General features: G+C 45.5%; 2 protein-coding genes across 6 annotated transcripts in view; one reads left to right on the top strand and one right to left on the bottom strand.

Moving 5' to 3' along the window:
• The first annotated feature begins 3,413 nt into the window (after nucleotides 1-3,413).
• On the top strand, nucleotides 3,414-14,599 carry C2H17orf75 (chromosome 2 C17orf75 homolog). Of its 3 annotated transcripts, none has more exons than XM_036116933.2 (10): nucleotides 3,414-3,623; nucleotides 4,337-4,417; nucleotides 5,260-5,385; nucleotides 6,330-6,473; nucleotides 6,720-6,777; nucleotides 9,200-9,319; nucleotides 10,219-10,283; nucleotides 10,401-10,555; nucleotides 11,793-11,896; nucleotides 12,447-14,599. In XM_036116933.2, exons 1-10 carry the CDS (start codon nucleotides 3,484-3,486, stop codon nucleotides 12,660-12,662), a joined length of 1,209 nt encoding a protein of 402 aa, XP_035972826.2. In that variant the 5' UTR covers nucleotides 3,414-3,483; the 3' UTR covers nucleotides 12,663-14,599. The 3 variants fall into 3 exon arrangements, with proteins under 3 accessions (XP_035972826.2, XP_035972828.2, XP_035972827.2); XM_036116935.2 differs by having other exon boundaries at nucleotides 11,793-11,849; nucleotides 12,447-12,613; XM_036116934.2 differs by having other exon boundaries at nucleotides 3,415-3,623; nucleotides 10,419-10,555.
• Nucleotides 14,600-16,683: 2,084 nt separating this feature from the next.
• RHBDL3 (rhomboid like 3) overlaps nucleotides 16,684-21,027 on the bottom strand; it is a 50,797-nt gene continuing 46,453 nt past the window's right edge. For all 3 annotated transcript variants that reach the window (XM_036116931.2, XM_036116930.2, XM_078063448.1), the window contains one exon: nucleotides 16,684-20,349. In XM_036116931.2, the coding sequence (XP_035972824.1) occupies nucleotides 20,078-20,349 (272 nt within the window). In that variant the 3' untranslated portion in view covers nucleotides 16,684-20,077. The remainder of the gene's footprint in view (nucleotides 20,350-21,027) is intronic.

Raw genomic sequence — 21,027 nt, 5'->3', positions numbered from 1 at the left:
GTGCTTGCTGATCCCTCCGGTTTCCTTTTTTAAGGAAGCTGGCTACCGAGGTACCCCGAGACGCTCGCTAATTGAAGGAAAAAAAAAAACCTGGAAAGAGTATCATTGTAATTAAGGACAGACTACAAATAATAATGAGACAGCGCCCTACTTTTAATTTTTCGTTGCCCGGATTAATCCTTTATGTAGTACGTGTTGGGCATTTGCTTATTACATGTTAAGTTAAAGAAGTGGCAGTCTCTGCCTTGTAATACACAGATTGGTGGCAGATGAGTAATCAAGGCAGTGTGGTCAGCGCGGTGATGGGGGAAATACAAGGTGCTGCAGACCTCTGGAGGGGAACACCAACAAGGGTCTTGGCGGTCATTGGGGTGTCAAGAAAGGTTTTCTGAAGGGTCCGTGGGAGCAAGGGAAGTGGAAGAGAGAGAACCTCATTGAAGGAGCAAAAAATGCAAGTCTTTGAGGCTGAGCACCTGAAAAACACTAATGGTGTTAGGGCTGGAGCTTACAGTGATGGGGCTGGTGGCAAGAGATAATCTTAGGGAGGAAAAAAAAGCGGGGGGAGGGAATGCAAGCTGGAAAGGAAGAAGTAAAACCGTGTTCACAGATAGCATAATCTTATGAGTTGGACTGTGTCATTGTGTGTGTGTCCCCCACACCACGCAATCACCCACAAAGAAAAATTAAGTCCTAACCCCCAGTACCTCAGAATGAGACTTTTAGCGGTGAGCAAGCTGACACTCTAGTAGAGGAAACAGACAATAAACAAATGTATAATGTCAGGAGTGATAAGTGCACTGAAAAAGAACTAAACAATATAAGGGGACAGGATAGAGACTTGCTGGGATGACAGCAGAGGTTTGTGTGGGATGTGTTTTGTATAGGGCATTTTCTGAGTATCTGAGGAGGTGACATTTGTGCAGAAAATTGAATGATATGAAAGAAAAAGGCCATGCAGATATTTAGGGGCATTCCAGACAGAAGCACAAGTTAAAAGACTGTTACATTGGGGGAAAAAAAAATTGAAGGGTTTGAAAAACACCAGGAAATGTGACCAGAACAGACTGAGCAAGGGAGAGAATGATAGGAAATGAAGTCAGAGCAGGTGGTAGAGGCTAAATTATGAATTATGTGCATCACACAGAGACTTTTTCTTAGAATTCTAAGACCCAAGCAGGAGAATACAATATAAAATAACAGTTAAGATTATAGATTGATCAGGGTGCCTGGGTGGCTCAGTAGGTTAAGTATCTGCCTTTGCCTCAGGTCATGATCCCAGGGTCCTGGATGGAGCCGGAGTTGGGCTTTATGCTCAGCAGGGAGTGTGCTTCTCCCTCTCCCTCTGCCACTCATCCTGCTTGTGTGCTCGTGTGCGCGCTGTCAAGTAAATAAATAAAATCTTTAAAAAACAAACAAAAAAATATGGGAGAAAAAAAAAAGAAGCCAGTAATGAGATTCCATAAGATCACCCTGTCTGCATTACTTTCTTGGCAGTAATTACATTCTGCCCTTCCCCATGTGTATACCTTGTCTCCTTCAATTGTGTTGCCAGAATAAAAACTTAAATACTGGATTGTTTTTCTATATGTGCACATATTCTAGTTCATTCTTTTTAATAGCTGCATAGTCTTCAGGTACACATGTGTATTAGTTTCCTATTGCTGCTGTAACAAAATTAACCACAAATTTAGTGGCTTAAAACAACACGAATTTATTATATTACAGTCCTGGAGATCAGAAGTCTGAAATGGCAGGCCTGCATTCCTTCTGCAGCCTCTAGGGGAGAATCACGTATTGCCTTTTCTAGCCTCTAGAGAATGCGCAATTTGTGGTCCCAAATCACTTCCGTCTCTATATATCACAATTGCCTTCTCCTTTCTGATTTCCCGTCTCCTTCTTACAGAGACTCTTAGGGTTTCACTGGGCCTACTTGGATAATCCAAGATAATCGTCCAATTTCAAGTTCCTTAATATGATCACAACTGCAGAGTCCCTTTTGCTATGTGAGGTAAAATATTCTCAGGTTCCAGAGATTAGGACGTGGACATCTTCGTTGGGGAGTGTGGGGGGTTATTATTCTGCCGGCCACTGCATGTACCAAAAACTTACATAATCAGTACTCTATTGACCAACATTCAGATTGTATCTAGTTTTTTATCATTATAAACCATGTTGCAAGGAATATTTTTGGACTTGTATTTTCACACTTACATAAATGTATCCATTTGATGATGTCCTGGTGTTGCATTGATAGTCAAAGGGTATATGAATTTAAAATATTGATAGACGTTTTCAAATTCCTTTCTAAACCATGTGCATTGAGAGCACCCAGCTGGCTCAATTGGTAGAGCATGTAACTCTTGATCTCAGGGTTATGAGTTCAATCCCCACATTGGATGTAGAGATTACTTTAAAAAATAAAATCTAAAAAACAAATAAAATAAAATTAACCACGTGCATTAATTTTATTCCTATCAACTGTTTAGGAGAGTGACTGCTTCTTTACACACCCCAACGCAAGGTATTACCAAACTTTCAAATGTTTGCTAATCTAACAGGTGAAAAGCAGTACTATATACTACCAATTTCATTTGAAATTGAACAGTTTATTTACTTACATATTCTTCATTCTTATTTCTTCTGCGAACTGCCTATTGTCTTTCTTTTTTATTGATGAATGACAGCCCTTCATCTATTATATATGTTGCAAATATTTTTCCTAGTTGGTCATTTGTGTTTTGACTTTGGGCAACACAGAAGTTTAGTCTTTCCCTGGTCAGATTTATTAATCTTTTCCCATGTGGTTTCTAAGTGTTTTAAATATTTAGAAAGGCCTTCTTCAAGAATCTTCAAAATTCTTCCATGTTTTCACCTGGGAGGGGGCATTTTAAATTCTTATATATTTTGGGGCGCCTAGGTGGCTCAGTCAGTTGGGCCTCCTACTCTTGATTTTGGCTCAAGTCATGATCTCGGGGTCCTAGGGTCAAGCCCGGGGTCAGGCTCCCCACTGGTCAGGGAGTCTGCTTGTCTCCCTCTCCTTCTGTTCCTCCCCCGCCTGTGCGTGCTCTCTCTCTTTCAAATAAATAAATTTTTATATCTTTTATCAAACTGATGCACGTGAGTGCGTGTCCACGCTCTTGAAGGGTGGTAGGAGGGCCCATTCATCCTTTTCCAGGTGGCTAGCTAATAGTACCATGTTTATTACGTCTCCTAGACGTCTTAGACGATAGCCAGAGGACAAAAGGGAGTCAAGAGAGAAATGGTAAAAGATTCTGCAGGAGGTAATTCGGCGCACCCACCAGCCCCTACCGGCAGTAAAGGCCCCCGCCCCCGACAGCGGCTTCCTGGCCTGCGACTCCGGGAAACAGGCGGAACGCAGGTGCGCGAGGGCTGGGAGCCGCACGAGCCCGGCCTCGGAGGACTGTACGGCAGCGGGGGAGCGGTTTGGCGGGAACACAGGGCCGCTCGGAGGCCGGCGCCGCGATGCTCCCCTCCTTGCAGGAATCTCTGGATGGGGATGAAAAGGAGCTAGAGAGCAGCGAGGAGGGAGGCTCCGCGGAGGAGCGGAGACTCGAGCCGCCGCCCAGCAGCCACTACTGTCTCTACAGCTACCGCGGAAGCAGGTGCAGCGCCCACCGTCCCTGTGGCCCCGCCCCGGCCCCGCGTCCCGGCCCCGCATCCCACCCCTGGCCGCTCGCAAAGCCCTTCTTCCCCTCTCCCAGCTATATAGTCTCTGGCCCTAAGGACCCTCCTCGCCTCACGCCGTTCTTCCGGGCCACCGTCCTGGACTTTGGCGCCCCTCCTAATCCTCTGCGCTCCAACTGTCCCTCTCGACTTTTCAGCCCCTTCCTGTCGCCCCTGCCCTTTGTTTGGCGCAGCGCCTCGTACACTCATTAATGTCAATTTCCACCCCGTCCTTCCTGTCATTACCGCCCCACTTTCTCCCATTAGCCCCACGCATTCACACCTCCATCCCACCCTCTGATTATCCTCCGTTCTCGCTGCCTCCTTTTCCTCGGTCGGGGCAGACATTCCTGGGGCTCTCTTGGCCCTGGAAAGTCTGGTTTTTAGAGGAAATTTCCTCGACTCTTGTGGATGTTTAATTTAGCTTTTCCTCCACCTCTTAGACGGCCTGGAGAAGGGGCTCTTGTCCGCACCGTTTCATGGGTTTTCCCTGTCATGAGGCTACGTAGGCAGTGGAGGATCCACGCACTTCTAACTTGCAGCATTTTCAGTTGACTGTTCACCCCCACCCTGCTTGCCGGCGGGGAGGGGGCCATACTGCGTTTGAGTTAGAGCCCATAACTGATAGCTGTATTGCTTTTGTGGTGTGCAGATTGGCACAACAGCGAGGGGACAGTGATGATGGAAGCCCAAGCGGCACAAATGCAGAAACGCCCTCTGGTGATGATTTCAGGTAAAAGCAGCTCGACCCTAACCCACGGGTGTGCTTTCATCTTCTCTGCATCTCTGTCCTGTAGATATCAGTGGGTACCCTATTTCACTTCAGCTTTCCCCGAGTCAAACCACCAAGCCCACCTATCCCCTAGGAACCTCATCTGGGTTTCCTCATTAGTCCATTCATTCAAGGCTGGGCAGATCCAAATACTGGAGTGCCCCTGGTGATTAAGCCAGAGGCAATCCATCTTAGTTCCTTGATTGGAACTGCATTAAATATTCAAGGTCATATGAGTATAAAGAAATCTAAAATGCTCCTTTTCCCCACCTTCAATACCCTTTCAGAGCTCCATTGCTACACACTGGAATGTAAACTCTAGGACAGAATAGATTGTTGTCTCTTTGGTTCATTGATGTCTCCCTACCTGGCACCCTGAGTGGTACCAGGGTAAACATTTAAGACATATTTTGTAAATGAATGAATGACTGAATCTTAGCACTTGATGCGAAGTAGGGGATAATACAACAATATGTTCACTGACAGGATGATGGATGATTTAAGGAATTTTTTAGGTGTTGTAATAGCATTATGGTATTGTGAAAAGGAGGTAAGGTCAGTGGATTAGGGGTCCCGGTGGAGTATACTAGAGAGAATGAGCTGGAAAGATAGGACTATTTTAAACCATTTGATGAGGTAGATCATACTTGGTGACATACACACCTAGAAGCCTCCCCAGCAGGAGTCCTATAAAAAGCTTTGTCAAATCCTTAAAGAGATTCTGGTTTTTAGTAATATTCTGATTTATGAGGTGTGAATGTAGTAGTCCACTGGTAAGGGATGTGTGTCTTTTATTTGTCCAGCCTCTCCTTGGTGGGTACTAATCTGCCATCGGAAGTGGAGCCAGACCTGCGTGGTTTCATTGCTAAGCGTCTTGCTAAGGGAGCAGTATTTGAAGGGCTGGGTAATGTTGCATCTGTGGAGCTGAGGTAAGTGTAAAATGTGCTGTGTCCTGGATTTTTATTTTTGAGCTGAATATGAGAAGTGTGGAGAAATTGCAAAAGATCAGCTCCTACCGGACTTGCAAAGTTGGTCTTTGTTCTCTGGCAGCCTGAGCCCTGGGTCTCACACACACACACACACACACACACACACACACACACACACACACACACACACTTGTGGGATGGAATTAAGTGAATGGCAGACGCTACCACCTAAGAGTACTTCTTTGGTCTTGTACTTGGAAGAAAAGAGTTAATTACCAAAACTAAAAGTGTATACAGTTTGTAAAGTGCTTTCCCAAACTGCTCTCTACAAAGGGGCAATAGAGCAGATACTCTTACTTCCATTTTCAGATGAGCAAATAAACTCAAAGACATTGAGGTCACACAGCTGGTCATATTGATGGAGTGCAGGCTTAATCATAGGTGTCCTCTGTTGACTTCCAGCCATCTTTCCATTACACCCCTTAATTGTAGTTCACTTTAGACTATGATTTTGCCATCAAGTCCCCTCAGGAGTATGAAGCCACAGCCCAAAGATAAAGCCCCAGGATTAACATGTCACATCTGCCTGGAGCTTCAGTGATTCGTGAAGTTTTGGGGGGAGAAAGAGAACATGTTTATATTTATGTAAACGTGGATATACTATGAACAAGAATAAAATTTGCATGAGTTTTTCACATAAGAGAAGAGAACTCAAAGAAATGCCACGTTTGAAATTCTAGGTGCTGCTTTTGCAAAAGCCCATAACGGTACATGGTAATTTTCCTCTGCTATTACAAGTAAACCAAGGAGAAGTCTAGGAAGTTCTGACCTAGTTTGCAATCTAACAGTATTGTCAGATGAAGATGACCAAGGTTTGCAGCAGTCCATAAAACTAGATGCATGACTTAGCAAAATAATACATTTTACTGTCTTGTCTTTTCTAGGATTCCAGAATCCCGGGTCGGTTGTTATTACTGTCTTTTCCAACAAGAAAAACTGCTTCCTGAAGCAGCAACAGTGGACTCTGAACATAACGCTTCAGAGTATGTGGTCTGTTTTTTAGGAGGGTCTGAAAAAGGACTTGAGCTATATCCTTTCTTTGATCTTCGAGGATATCAGGAAGGAAACCATGGGATGCTAAGTGGAGGACTATTACTACCGACCTCCAAAGAGCTTTTCTACCCCTTCTATATTTACTTCATTTCATACCTTCATACAACCAGTTTGTCCTGGCATGTCTTAATTTAAAGTTTGCATCTGAGAGATTTTATGTTTCCTATTGAGAGATAAAACACTATCTTGATGCATCCTTTATTGCTTCCTTAAGAATGTACTTTCAGGCTTGAATTGGACAAGTATATTCAAGGGCTGAAAAATAACATGAGCTGTGAGGTAAGATGATCGATTTAATTGGTAAGACTGAGATGATAAACACACTGTAATTGCTATGCTTATGAAATCACACAGGTAGACACAAAGACACCCAAATGCTGAAAATACTGCTTTGTGGGCTAATAGGAAGGTGCCTGTTAAGGGAAGCAGGGAACATAGTCCTATAAGTGCTCTAAGTTTCACAAGACTGCTTCTGATGTTTTGTATCCATGAAAAATTGAATCCATTGAATTCAGGGTATATGGTAATATGCCAAGTGAGGAAGAAGATACTCTTTTCCAGATTTCTAGGCACATAAGACTTATGTGCTGGTCAGAACTAATGTCCATGAAGCCTCTGGCACCAAAGACATGCTATACAATGGTATGACTGTCCTTGAACTCAACATCAAAGATTTGTAGAAAAATTCACATTTTTTATTTTTTTAATCTTTTTTTATTTTTTATTTATTTATTTTTTAAAGATTTTATTTATTTATTTGACAGAGAGAGACACAGCGAGAGAAGGAACACAAGCAGGGGGAGTGGGAAAGGGAGAAGCAGGCCTCCCGCCAAGCAGGGAGCCCGATGCGGGGCTCGATCCTAGGACCCCGAGATCATGACCTGAGCCAAAGGCAGATGCTCAACGACTGAGCCACCCAGGCGCCCCCTTTTTTTTATTTTTTAAAGATTTTATTTATTTATTTGACAGAGGGACACAGCCAGAGAGGGAACACAAGCAGGGGGAGTGGGAGAGGGAGAAGCAGACTCCCCGCTGAGCAGGGAGCCTGACACGGGGCTCGATCCCAGGACCCTGGGATCATGACCCGAGCCGAAGGCAGACACTTAATGACTGAGTCACCCAGGCGCCCCGAAAAATTCCATTTTTTATTAGTCGATCTTTCACGAACTAGATATATCCATATTGATTATCTATACCTTTAAAAAACTACACTTCACTGTGTAGTAGTTGTTAAAGTTATAACTCTTCTAACTTTACTACCCATTACATGTGGTACCAATTCCTTTTACTTGTCATATGCTTACAAGATCCTGCAGGAGAGGAAAGGCTAGCAAGCCTAGTAAGCCCAGGAAATGGGTCTAGGGGGAGCTGCTCTCCCAGAGCGGAGCTCTTGCAGTAGTCCCCAGTGAGCAGCACAGTCTAGAAAGCCAGATGTGCTCATGGCCAGCGCTCATGGCAGCAGTCTGACAGCTGGAGTGGGCTGGAGGGCTTTGATGAATTAGTGTGTGTCCTTCTCTGATCCTATCTGAATGTGAGTGAGCTGTCTCACTCCTCAGCCGTTCAGCAGGTGCTCTATAAGCTCACGCGTGGATGTTTCAGGCACTGCCAAGTGCGGGGGTGACAAGGATTATTAAGAGAATGTCTCCTGGGGCACCTGGCTGGCTCAGTTGGTAGAGCATACAACTCTTGATCTCGGGGTTGTGAGTTTGATCCCCACTTTAAGGGTAAAGATCACTTAAAAAGAAAATCTTGGGGTGCCTGGGTGGCTCAGTCGTTAAGCATCTGCCTTCGGCTCGGGTCATGATCTCAGGGTCCTGGGATCGAGCCCCGCATCGGGCTCCCTGCTCGGCAGGAAGCCTGCTTCTCCCTCTCCCGCTCCCCCTGCTTGTGTTCCCTCTCTCACTGTCTCTCTCTGTCAAATAAATAAAATCTTAAAAAAAAAAAAAACTTAAAGAAAAAATCTCTGAGTATACACAGTATGGTAGGAGAAGATGGACATGTAAATGCCCAACTTCTCCCAGCAAAGAAATAGCATGGAACCCTACTAATTCGGTCTCTTTATTTTATGTAATACATTTCTAAGTGTTTTTTTAAGAAATTCCATACAGGGGCGCCTGGGTGGCTCAGTCGGTTAAGTGTCTGCCTTCGGCTCAGGTCATGATCCCAGGGTCCTGGAATCAAGCCCCGCGTTAGGCTCCCTGCTCAGCGGGAAGCCTGCTTCTCCCACTCCCACTCCCCCTGCTTGTGTTGCCTCTCTTGCTGTCTCTCTCTGTCAAATAAATAAATAAAATCTTTAAAAAAAAAAAAAGAAATTCAGTACAGAATTATTCCCCACTCTGCTCAGGAAAGTTGTATCACAATTCCTTATTTGAGTTGGTGGTGTTAGCTTAAAAAAAGGAGGTATCTATCCTCAGTTTTTTTTTTTTAAGATTTTATTTATTTATTTGAGAGAGACAGAGCACGAGCAGAGGCAGAGGCAGAGGGAGAAGCAAACTCCCCACTGAGCAGGGAGCCCAACGAGGGGCGAGATCCCAGGACCCTGGGATCATGACCTGAGCCTAAGGCAGACGCTCAACCAACTGAGCCACCCAGGCACCCCTATCCTGAGTTCTTTGCACTGTCAAGAGTATCATGAAGAAAATGTTAAGTCCACTAAAGAGAAGGCTTATATTAAAGCAGGTGACATTCTTTCTTGATCTAGGAAAGGGGCCTGGAGAACCACATAAAATCCTACCTGAGCAGCTGGTTTGAGGATGTTGTATGCCCAATCCAAAGGGTGGTTCTTCTCTTTCAGGAGAAGCTTACCTTTCTGCTACATGCTGTAAGTATTGCCCAAACAAAAGCATTTCTTTAATTGAGAGTCACTTTGGCAGAGTTTGGATTATTTAAAGACATACTCACTTTCTCTGAACACTACTCCCCACTCCCCTGCTGAATATTCATTCAAACTATGCTTGCAATCAGAGTAGACCACACTCTGTTTACTGAGATCTAGAAAGTTCCACTACTCAGGTAGAATTGCAAATACTAAATCTTCCTAATAGGATAAAACATTATTATTTTTTTAAGTAGGTTCTACGCCCAGCTTGAGTGGGTTTAAACTCATAACCCTGAGATCAAGACCTGAGCTAAGATCAAGAGTCTGACCCTTAACTGACTGAGCCAGCCAGGCACCCCAGGATAAAACATTTTAAAATAATATTTTTGAAGTGATCTGGGAGAGGCACAATTTCCAAAACAATTTGAGAAGGAAAACAAAAATCCCAAAGTGATTTTTCACTATATAAAAAGTCCAGATAGGGGCACCTGGCTGGCCCAGTCTGTAAAGCATGCAACTCTTGATCTTGGGGTCGTAAATTCAAGCCCCACATTGCGGGTAGAGACTACTTTTAAAAAAAAGTCCAGATAAAAAATGAAAAATTCACGAAAATACCCAGACAATGGGGGAAACCTAGAGTATATGGCCAGGCTTTTATTTAAATATGTGATGGGTAAATTCAGCTGTAACTGGATGGTCCCATGAGACCCGGGTGGTAAAGCCAGGTTTTAGGCTGTCAGTGGGCACCTGATGAACAAGGCTCTGGAGAGCTCCTGGGTAGTGCCCATCTAGAATGGTCCAGTGTGGTGGTTATTGGGGAAGCTGACGTTTACTGTTGAGTATCTGCTCAATAAGGAAAACTAGAATCCCTGTATCGATTAGGCTTTATTTTTCTCTCATAGGCTCTGAGTTATACTCCTGTTGAAGTTAAAGAATCAGATGAAAAAACAAAGAGAGACATTAACAGGTAAAGAAGAGTTTTCCTTTTTCACAGCAAACCTGATACTATGTTTTCAAACCCCCCACCCAGTGCAGAATGAATTTGCTTTCTCCCTCCTACCCTGCAATACTGTTTGTGGAAAAGAACCTGTGTGTGTGGCAGGTTTCTGAGTGTGGCCAGTCTTCAAGGCCTTATTCACGAAGGCACCATGACGTCCTTGTGCATGGCCATGACCGAGGAGCCACATAAATCCGTGGTCATCGATTGCAGCGGCTCCCAGCCTCAGTTCTACAATGCAGGTGAGCCACAGCCCGAGGCAGCCTTCCTGGTGGGAGTCTCTATTTTTGCACCGAGAACACATGAGACAAAGTTAGCCTTCCAGCCTTGTACACTTGTCCCTGTTTATCTCACACTCACCAAAAATAGTATCAATTCTAGAACCATGGAAATCCCATCATGCCTAGCAATTCCACTCCTATGTATATAGAGAAATTCTTGTATGTGTACATAAGGAGACAAGTACAGAAATATTCATAAAGGCATTGTTTGAAATAGCAAAGAATGGAAGCAAATGTCTATCAGGAAAACTGAAAAACTGCTATATTCATACAGTGGAGTCCTACATAGCAGTGAAAATGCACGAACTAGCTCAGAACCATACTATTTAGTGGAAAAGCCATTAAAGAAAAACAAAGTTTTAACATATGTAAAGTAATACTATATAGGCCTTAGAGATTAAAAAAGAAAAGTATGTGACAAAAGTTGAAAGAAATATGTGGGAACGATAATCCTTTCTGATGGGAAAGGAGGGGGATGTGATGGGGAAGACGTACTCAGGGCTTCAGCCATTTGGTATTTCTTAGCCAGGTGGTGAGCCGACTATTTTTTTAGACCATTATAGAAAGTCTTAAATAATTCACTACACGTGGGGCGCTTGGGTAGCTCAGTCGGCTGAGCATCCGACGCTTGATTTTGGCTCAGGGCATGATCTCAGGGTCGTGAGATCAAGCCCCGTGTCTGGCTCCTCGCTCAGTGGGGAGTCCGCTTGAGATTCTCTTCCTCTCGCTCTGCCCCTCCCCCCACTTGTGCATGCTTGCTCTTTCTCTGTCTCTCTCTCAAGTAAATCTTTTTTTTCTTATTATTTATTTATTTGACAGAGAGAGAGAGACAGCGAGAGAGGGAACACAAGCAGGGGGAGTGGGAGAGGGAGAAGCAGGCTTCCCGCGGAGCAGGGAGCCCGATGCAGGGCTCAATCCCAGGACCCTGGGATCATGACCTGAACTGAAAGCAGACACTTAACGACTGAGCCACCCAGGCGCCCCTAAATAAATAAATCTTGAAAATAATTCACTATAAGTGTTTTGACCAAGAAGGAAAATCACAATGGATACAGGTGATGTATACCTGAAACTAACAAACTATGAAGTGTCAATTACACTTCAGTTAAAAATAAATAAATAATGAATAGAAAGAATACATGTCTTATGCTTTGTAGGATTTCGGTTTTATTTTTTTTTTTTCTAAAATACTTCATAGGAAGCAACCGGTTTTGTGAGGACTGGATGCAGGCTTTTTTGAACGGCACTGAAGGAGGTAACCCTTTTCTTTTTCGACAAGTACTGGAGAACTTTAAACTAAAGGTAATTAATTGGCTATGTGCCAAATATCATCATATCATTTTTGTCTGAATTTTAGTTCATACCAGTGACAGAGTAACAAATCTGCTTTACAGCTGTGATGTCTATTAAATAGGACGTTCTCAAAACTAGAATCCCCAGAAGGCATTTACTTTATTTATATTTTCCAGGAGCTTCTGCATATATATCATTGCAGTTCCAATTAATTGGGTTGAGTGCTTGCTTGTATCTCAGGGACATCAGTCGTCTAATTTGTGATGTATTTTAGTTGGAAAGCACCAAAAAAAATGGTTCAGTGACTAAGGTTTCAAAATTCTGATGGGGAGGAGCATTGTTACTTTATTTTGCAGATTTTAAAAATATTTTTACTTTATGTAAGAAATTGTGTTCTCCCAAGGGCAAAGCATATTAGCAATAAGAACGATGGAAATATTTAAAATAAAAAGCAAACATCTCGGCAACATATGTCAAGCTCTCAGCTGGATAGGAGATATTTCTCAGGCTTCGTTATTATCTCACTAAACACATACTTAACTGGATAATCTTTTTCTAGGCCATACAAGACACAAATAATTTGAAGAGATTTATCCGACAGGCAGAAATGAATCATTACGCTTTGTTTAAATGTTACATGTTCCTGAAGAACTGTGGTAGTGGAGATATCCTTTTGAAGATTGTTAAAGTGGAACACGAAGAAATGCCTGAAGCCAAAAACGTGGTGGCTGTCCTTGAAGAATTTATGAAAGAAGCTCTTGTCCAAAGTTTTTGATCACGTGTTTTGAGATCATTGTGTTGTGAAGTTGTACATACCAGCCTTGGTGTTTGAAACTGCGGTTGTTGTAACTGTCATAGGATTGCTACTGAAGATTACTTCAGACACATTCTAGATTTCTTCATTTCGTACTTTTAAAATTTATTACTTAGACCTAAAAATCCGAGGACCATTTTCACTGAGTCTTAGATGTGTGTTAGAGTCGTGGAATTTTAGGACACTGCTGGCCCCATAAATTCTAGGCCTCGGGGGGTTGATGCTCAAAAATCTTGAAAGGTAATTTTGTGGCTTCTCTGAGGAGTTGGCTGCAGTATTTAGCAATTTTTCCTCCCAGAAAAATTGTGATACTCCTTTCTCAATGTACTATAGCTTCTTTAAAAAAAAAAAATGTCCTCCTAGTCTCAGGACAGAAAAGCGCTGCGACACCATTTCAGAGACAGATCTGTGCATCCTGTGGGTGCTTGGATAGATTTTTTTTGTCTGATTATGGCATGGATGACAAAGCCAGCTTTTAAGTCAGTACACAAATCATGACTGTTTAAGAAATTAAATGAGCTTTAAAAATACACTAGCTTCAAGACAAAACATCATCTCTGACAGAAAGCTACTGCAGAAGTGGCCGCCAGCCCCTTTCTTCATTCATTTGTTCACAGGTACCTGCCAAGAGCCTGTATTTTCTTTTGTTTTTCTGTTGAAAATGCTGGAGTTTTCCAACAGTGTTAAAAAAGAAGCAAAGTACACAAATTCTACAAGCAAACTGTAACATAAAGAATGCAAACAGATTCTTCATATCAGAGTTACTTATTGATTTTAGTTTTTTGTATATTTGTTATAAGCCTCATATTGTTTTACTCCGAATCAATTGAAAATGGAGCCATTTATAATTCCCATGGAAGCCAATTGTAGCTACACACATGATGGCAGTTTGTTCTGCAAAGCTCTTTAATAAATCCATTTAATAATGATTTTTGGTTAGAAGATCAGAAGTCTTATTCTCACTGCCTTCAGGATGCTCAGAGGAACACAAGCCCATAAAAATCCTCTCCCAAACTCATACATAAGTTCTGACATAAGTAATGACTGACAATGGCCTGATGCTTTCTCTTCTACAGAAGTCTGGGGACATGACTCACCAAGCCATTTCTTTTCCTTTAATGAGAAATACAATTCAGCTGTACTCTCAAGATCTTCATAAAGGCTCTCATATGGTTTTAAATTTTAATAACTTGGATTGTAGGCAATGTAGAAAACAAAATCCAAATAGCATTTTTTATAGCATTAAATTCAGGATGACTATGGGAAATAAGCAAGTCGAAGGCTTATTGAACCTGCCCTTGAACCTGGCTTTTTCTAATGTACTTGGTTACTCATTTAGAAATCATTTTTTTTATAGACAACATTAGGACACCAACATTTGGAGTCTAAAAAACATATTTTTCGTTTTCAGATTCACGTATCGTTCAACAGTCCATGATGTAAATGGCATTTTAAAGTAAATGTATTACCTGCTTCAAGCCATTTATGGATATAGTCAAGGTATAGTTAGCTATTCCTTATGTGTACTTCTATATATATATTGTGTGATGCAGGGTCACTACAGTACACAGTTGTGTGCCATACTGTCTTATTTTACAAGCCTATGACAAACTATCACTATTCTAGGCAAGGAAAATGGTGACATGGAATCAAGTATCTTGTTGGCCATGAGAAGAAACCCAAAGAGCTCATGACCAGAAACATGTACTGTATTCAAATTTTAATAAGCTAATGTATTCATTTTTAAAGTTTTAAAAAGGATTTGTTCACGTGTGGAATACATTTATGTATTGCTTGTGTGCTCTACACACAGGAAATATGTTTGTCATGTATCAAAAATGGCCTGTTTAATTGTAATTATATTTGTAATAATAATAATAACCCAACTTAGCTTCTCATCAGCAGAGTCATTTTTATTTAACTAGCTCCATTCTCAAGTCTGACATTTTTATTAAGGCGCAACAAGTTTAGGGGGAGATTATACTTGCGTAAGGAATTTGTTGAAGAGAGTCACATCACCTGCTGGAATACACCTTTCTGCACCTTGCAGGAGGCATCAGGCAGGGTGTGAGGGCAATTTCCATCACAATGTTTTATTCATTGTCCAGGGAAGTTACACCCATAGAACTCAATAACCCAAGTCCCTTCCCTTCACTCTCATTATTAACCGTGACAGAATGCCTGTCCTTTACCAGAGGCGCACTATACCAGATGCTAGGGAAGCCTGCTGGCATCTGGGAAGTAAGATGAGGACCACATTTTCCCAGCCATGTGTCTTCTCAGTCATGGAGATTCCCACCCCCCCACCCCTCCCAAAGCCCGGCATTGATGAAGTCTTTCCACTTGGAGGGCTAAGAGAGCTGGAGAGCTCTGCAACTGCTAAACTTCCTGAATGTGTCACAGACTTCAAATCATTCTGAGCTTGCATAAATGCTAGATTCCGGAAGTCGGCGGTGATAGGGAGTGACAATGAATTCATAGCTGTGGATTTTCTTGTAAACTATTTGAGGATGGCTGATAAAGCAGAAATCCTGTCAAGTGAGCATGGAATGAATATTCCAAGGTCCATTACTGTGACTAATGCAGTGAGACTGGATCTTGAAACGAACGCCCTGGCCCTTCCACCGGGTTTCGTGCCCTTAAAGTCCCACACAAACAGCCGAGGAGTGAGAGCATGAACTCGGGAACCACAGTGCGAATCCATCTATGCCATAAGGTACCCGGGAGTCACCACACTTCCCTAAGCCTGCCCCTCATATAAATATGAGCATATTGATACCCACTTCACACCGAGTAGCTGTGCACTAAATGAGGATAATCTGTAGAAAATGGCTCGTGCAGTGCCCAGCACATACTAAGTCATCAGTAAACTGTCTTCATAGTTACCTTATCACCGGTAGATGTCCCACGAAGTTATTGGAAGAATGAGACTCTGGTAGGAGGGAGGAACCAGAAAAGTCAAGGGGGAAGTGATAGGAGACCAAAGCTAAACAGCTTCTGGCTGTCCAGGGGGCTTGCCAGTAAGCGCCCCGGCTATGGAGCCTGGAACTGACCGGGGGGTACACTGGGGCTCAGACAGTATCCTGATTTTCCCTCCAGGGAAGTTACTTATCCACACATGAAACAGAAATGAGTTCTTTGACCTTGAGTCTGAGCTGTACTCTCAAGTTTGTTCTGGGATGCCTTCTGCAGCTTTTAGAAATGTTTTTCAATGACCCACAGGAAACTGATGTGACAGAACATTATGGGAAACAGCTCCCATGCTGAATTTAACAGGGTCGTTTAATCCCCCAACAAAATTTAACAGTTATGAATGGCAAATCTGTGTATACTGCATCGGTTTAGAAAAGCTGGAGAAAACACTTCACTGAATTCTCAGACTGCATCCATTCAAAGCCCATGTGATTATTAAACTTACCCAGCACTACACTTTACCATTAATGCCCCTCTCGCTCTCCCCTTCTGTATGTGAACCATGTCCTCTCACCCTGAGAAAATTCCTATCCCTTCCTCAAGATCCAGGTGTTGACTGCCCCTAGAAAGACCTAAAGAATAGACTATTGGGGTAAAGAAGGAAGCGCCTAGATATTTCAAAGATCACTCCAATAGTAGTAGTCAAAATATTAATCTCCCGTCAGAGTATAGGGTAAGAGGAGAAGAGGAAGACGGGGTGCCAGGCAGGACAGCGGGCACAGAAGTTCTTGACCTGAAACCACGGACCAGTTTCCTTATTCACACACCACCTCCCCCCTCCACATTGTCTCTCCATGCATTTTTAGAGCAAGAGAAAACACAGCTTCCATCAACCACTCAAAAGAGTTCAGTAATTCAAGAACGGTTAAGAACCACCGAGCTGGAAGCACCAGCACCAAGCACCGACCCCCGGAGCAGTGTTGTATGTGCCGCCTCCCACCTCCCTGCCCCAGACAGAGACAAAACAGGCTCCGGTGCTAGCCCTTCAGGTCACTTCCTGAGTCACCGATGGCTTTAAAAAAAAAAAAATCTTTAATGGAATCTGTGTTCAAATAATATGTTACAACAAAAATATACAGAATGTACACAATACAAAAATATTTAGAAACAAACATTGCAGCTTGTGTTTCCTTTTGTTTCCCACTTACTCAAGTCCTTTGGGGGGGGTGCGGAAATTCAGCGTTGGGCACTGTTTTTTTTAAGGCAGAGGAGTATCGGTGCTTTTTGGCCAGCCCTGGGAGCAACATGAAGGATGCCAGGAAAGGGCTTCCACTGCACCCGGGAATCTGCATTCTTTGAAAACGAAATTGGACCCTGGGGGAAGATCTGGGTTTGGTGAGCAATGACTCCCCTAATCCTCTGAGTAAGAAGGGTCCTCGTGGAAATGGAGAGTCCTATTAGCTGGCAAAAACACCTCATTAGGGAGCTTTTCCTAATTAAAAAAATGAATGACTAATGGTGTCATTAAAGCCAAATTTCTCCTTTGAAGATTTGTTTTCCCTTCCCTAGTTTCTGTGATTCCGCTTCCGTTTAACGAGCGAGCAAATCTATGGCTGCTTTTTGGGGAATCCCCAGCTTTCAGTTTCCGTGTCCCGTGGATGGAAGGCCAGCTACCCTCCACAGTCCCAAGAAGAGGCACACTGGGCCGGTGGCTGTACGAGCTCAGGAAGGAGGGATGATAGGGACGGGTCGCCAGCAGGGTGCCGGGGATGAGGGTGCGCGGACTGGCTGAGGAGAAAGCCAGACACCAAAACGGAAACCTTTCTTACCAGACAATGATCTCTGGTCCTGGTTTGGAGACCTGGGTTGTATGGAGTGACCGTGGACCCCACTGGGTGGCCCTGCTTGGAGCTGATGGTTGGGCGAGGGTGGGGAGGGGGGTGTGAAGCTGACCAAAGAACTTTGGGGTTCCTTTTGGACCCTGCTGACAGGGAACGGCTGGGGCCTGTGGCCTGAGGCTAGATGAGGCTCCCTTGGTGGTCTGAGACAGGATGGCAAATGGGATTTTCACCTCAGGCAGTCCTTCTTGGTAGCAAGCTCCTATCTGCGGCCCTGAGGGAACTGGGTGCTTCTCTGAGGCCTTTCTAGAGTCTTCTTCTCACCCCTGCGAGAGGTAGACCCCTCTCCAGGCCGCACCAGACGAAGGCAGGGGGGACTCTCCACTCCCTCCACCCACTACCCAGAATATGGGGGTGCCTGGTGGGACACCCTGCCTCCCCGCAGGGCACCGGCTGCCTCCGTTCCTCCAGGGAGGGACAGCACCACTCAGGTTTAGGGGGCTGCAGCCCATGGCCAGGGCCCCCCTCTCCATCCTTACCCAAGTCCTCTCAGCCCCAGTTCCAACTTACTCTCCTCTCCTAGGAAGCTGACTCTCCCAGCTACACCCTTCCCTCAGTGGGGCAGAGACAGGCTGGCAGGACACAGACAAGATGCCTCAGGGTGACGTGGCCCAGCCCCCGATCTGGGCCTGTGCCAACTGGGCCTGGCAGTCCTCAGTACTGTACCAGCACGAGGGCAGCATGACCTCAGGAGCCACACGTGGGGACCCGGACAATCTATCAAGCACCGGGCAAAGAGGGGGAAGGGCTTGGCATAGGCTGGGGCTGCATGGAGACCCTGTCCATTCACATGTGATCACTGAGGACAGGAAGCCACAGCGGCCCAAGACCCCCAACTGCCTGGCCCGGCTGACTCCAGACTAAGCTCCTGCCCTCACCCCTGCATGGACCCAGTCCCTCTGCCTCCCGGACTGGAGTTCTTTGTCCTTCTGGGTTGTCAGTGGTTGGGAATTCCAAGAGCAGTATACAGGGAATCACATATTTTGTCAAAAGCCATCCTCCCCTCCCCCTCTCCTCAGGGCCCGTATCAGCTCCTGCTCGGGAGTCATTCCCTTAGCCTCGTTTTCCCACTTGTGCCTTGGGGTGGGGATGGACCTGACAATAGCCAAGTTCCCTCCAAGCTCTGAGCATCTGCGTCTATGGGCTGCCCTCACCTCTGACCCTCATCCAAAAACCCAACAATTGTCCAGAAGCAGTTTTCCCCTAAATTGGAATTTCTTGTACCGCAGCCTCCTGTCCCCCCTACTCAATGGACACATGGCTTCAATATTCCTGCCCCAGCCTCTCTGACACCCCCAAAGTTCCTTCCCTCTTAAGGAAAACAGAACAGAACCATCTCAGATGTGAAGGTCATTCCAGAGGGGAACAAGAAGGGAGCTTGGCAAAGGCCAACTGCGGCATCCTGAGCATCCCTAGGAGGGCCCAAGGTCTCCCTCCACTGAGGACAAGTCTCCCACTGGTCAGTGGTTTTCAGGGAGATGCCTGGAAAGGATGAGGAATGGGAAAGAAGGGGCTAGCTTTGCCGAAAGCCAGATCCTCAGGGGTCACACTCTCCCACTTCTCAGCACCTTTTTTCCTCTCACGCAGACCCTTTCACACACCCCCACGCCCCTCACGGGCTTCCTCTGCAGCCTCTGACTTCCCTCACGTTCTTCCCATGGCATCTCTTACCATCCCATGGATGTCCTCACCCACCGAACCACACACACACACACACACACACACACACACACACATCCCCATGACCAAAGGGGAGGCACAATGTAGGGTCAGGGCAATGGAAGGGAAGGAAAAGGCTCTAAAAACAAGGCAGGGCATGGGATGCTGGGGCACCCATATGAGTTGTCAGCATTCTGGGAGACAGGGAGGGAGAAACCCAAAGCTGGTACTGGGCCTTGCCAAGGGTAGTGCTTGGGATGAAGTTTTTTCCCTCCTACTTGGGTTTCTCTTACTGGATACCCCCAGGGCAAGAGTGAGGCCTAGAGCTACAGCATCTCCCTCCTCTGCCTGCCCCAGTGCCCACCACCAGGAGCGCACCCTGGGCTCTCCTACACCAAAACCCAACATGTCCACCGCCAGGCCCTCCTCCACTCCAGAGCTCCAAACCCAACAGCTGTAGAGCGAACATTTCCTGGCCTGTAACTGTATTTCTGGGCTGGACAAGGGCCTGCCTGGCTACCCCACCCTCGGGTCTTCCTGACATCTCGGGGTGGGGATGAGGGAGGAGGCTGCCGCTCAGTCTGTGACGAGGGAAGCGTTGCCTGAACACACAGAACAAGCCCAGCCCGAGGGGAGGGCTGCTTTTACCCCACCCCAGGCCTTCGCCCTGGCTCGATGTCCTCAGAACAGTCTAGAAAAACAATGGTAGCAGCATCCAACTCATCCAGCAGGCGCCTTTCAGAAAAAGAGGCCCCATTGTCCAAACCTGAACACCAACATCACCGTGGCCCAGCATCTCGTCCTCTCCTCCCTGGCCTCTCAGAGCTGGTGCCGAGAACAAGAAAGTCCATGTTCCTTCCTGCTGCTGCTAGGCCCTCCCACCCCTGACCTAGGTCCCCCAGCGCCTTAAGGCGGGGGTGGCAGCTTTAAGTCCAGCAGGGTGTAGGCGAAGATGTTCCAGAAGACAGCGAACAGCACAAAGACCGTGTACATGGCCACAAAGATCCACCACAGCGACTGGTCCTGCAGCCTCTGCTCGTAGTTCCTCAAGACCACCACGCCCAAGGTGATGCCCACAGCCACGCCGCCCAAGTGTGCCACAAAGCTGGGGTGAGGGCACGGGGGGTAGGCCGATGGGTGGAATCGGAGCCACACGGCCCGCCCGAACTCCATGCTCACTGCAAGGGGAGGAAGCACAGAGAAGTCACAGGAGGGCCGCTGGGCAGGGGCGGAGGGAGAGGCCTTGCACGCCATCCGGCCACCCGGCCACCCGCTCACCCATCCACCCGTGAGTTCACTCACTGCCCACTAGGCCGAGCACTGTTTGTTCTCTGCCCTGCAGATAGAGAAGTGAAAGACAGACGAACCCCTGTTCTCCCAGGGCTTACAGATCTGGGAATCGACCAGCATCAATTACATACATCAGATAATTCCAGTAAGAAAAATTCTAGGGGGGAAAAAAAAAAAAATTGGTAATTTTAAATCAACGCTGGGTGTAAGGAGGGGGGGATTCGTTAGTTTGGGGAATCAGGCAAGATCTCCCTAGAGACGTGAAATGTGCACAGAGACGTGACTATCAAGAGGAGACCCTAAGAAGAGCAGTCCAGGCAGAGGGGAGAGCTTGTGCAGAAACCCAAAGAGCCTTGCAGCCCCACGTTCATGAGTCCGGGAGGCTCAGTTTCCCCATCTGCAGAGTTCCAGGCTACACTGCTGGAACATTAATAATAACTTTAATATGTGCTAGCACGTTATAGTTTAGAAAGTGTTTTCATGTGCTGTTTCAAAACCCTTAGAAACCTTTCCCTCAGAACTTTTGTGATTGGAAGGAAGGGATGGAGGGAGAAAAGGGCAAAGAA

The sequence above is a fragment of the Halichoerus grypus genome, chromosome 2 (genome assembly GCF_964656455.1).
Source record: "Halichoerus grypus chromosome 2, mHalGry1.hap1.1, whole genome shotgun sequence".
Lineage (NCBI taxonomy): Eukaryota > Metazoa > Chordata > Mammalia > Carnivora > Phocidae > Halichoerus > Halichoerus grypus.
Note: the sequence above shows the minus strand (reverse complement) of the source record. Positions and strands in the feature narration are given on the sequence as shown.

Coding starts and splice junctions, on each gene's coding strand:
- C2H17orf75 (XM_036116933.2), top strand. CDS start 3,484: ATGCTCCCCTCCTTGCAGGAATCTCTGGATGGGGATGAAAAGGAGCTA. Junction 3,624..4,336: donor TACAGCTACCGCGGAAGCAG/GTGCAGCGCCCA, acceptor TGTGGTGTGCAG/ATTGGCACAACAGCGAGGGG. Junction 4,418..5,259: donor CCCTCTGGTGATGATTTCAG/GTAAAAGCAGCT, acceptor TTATTTGTCCAG/CCTCTCCTTGGTGGGTACTA.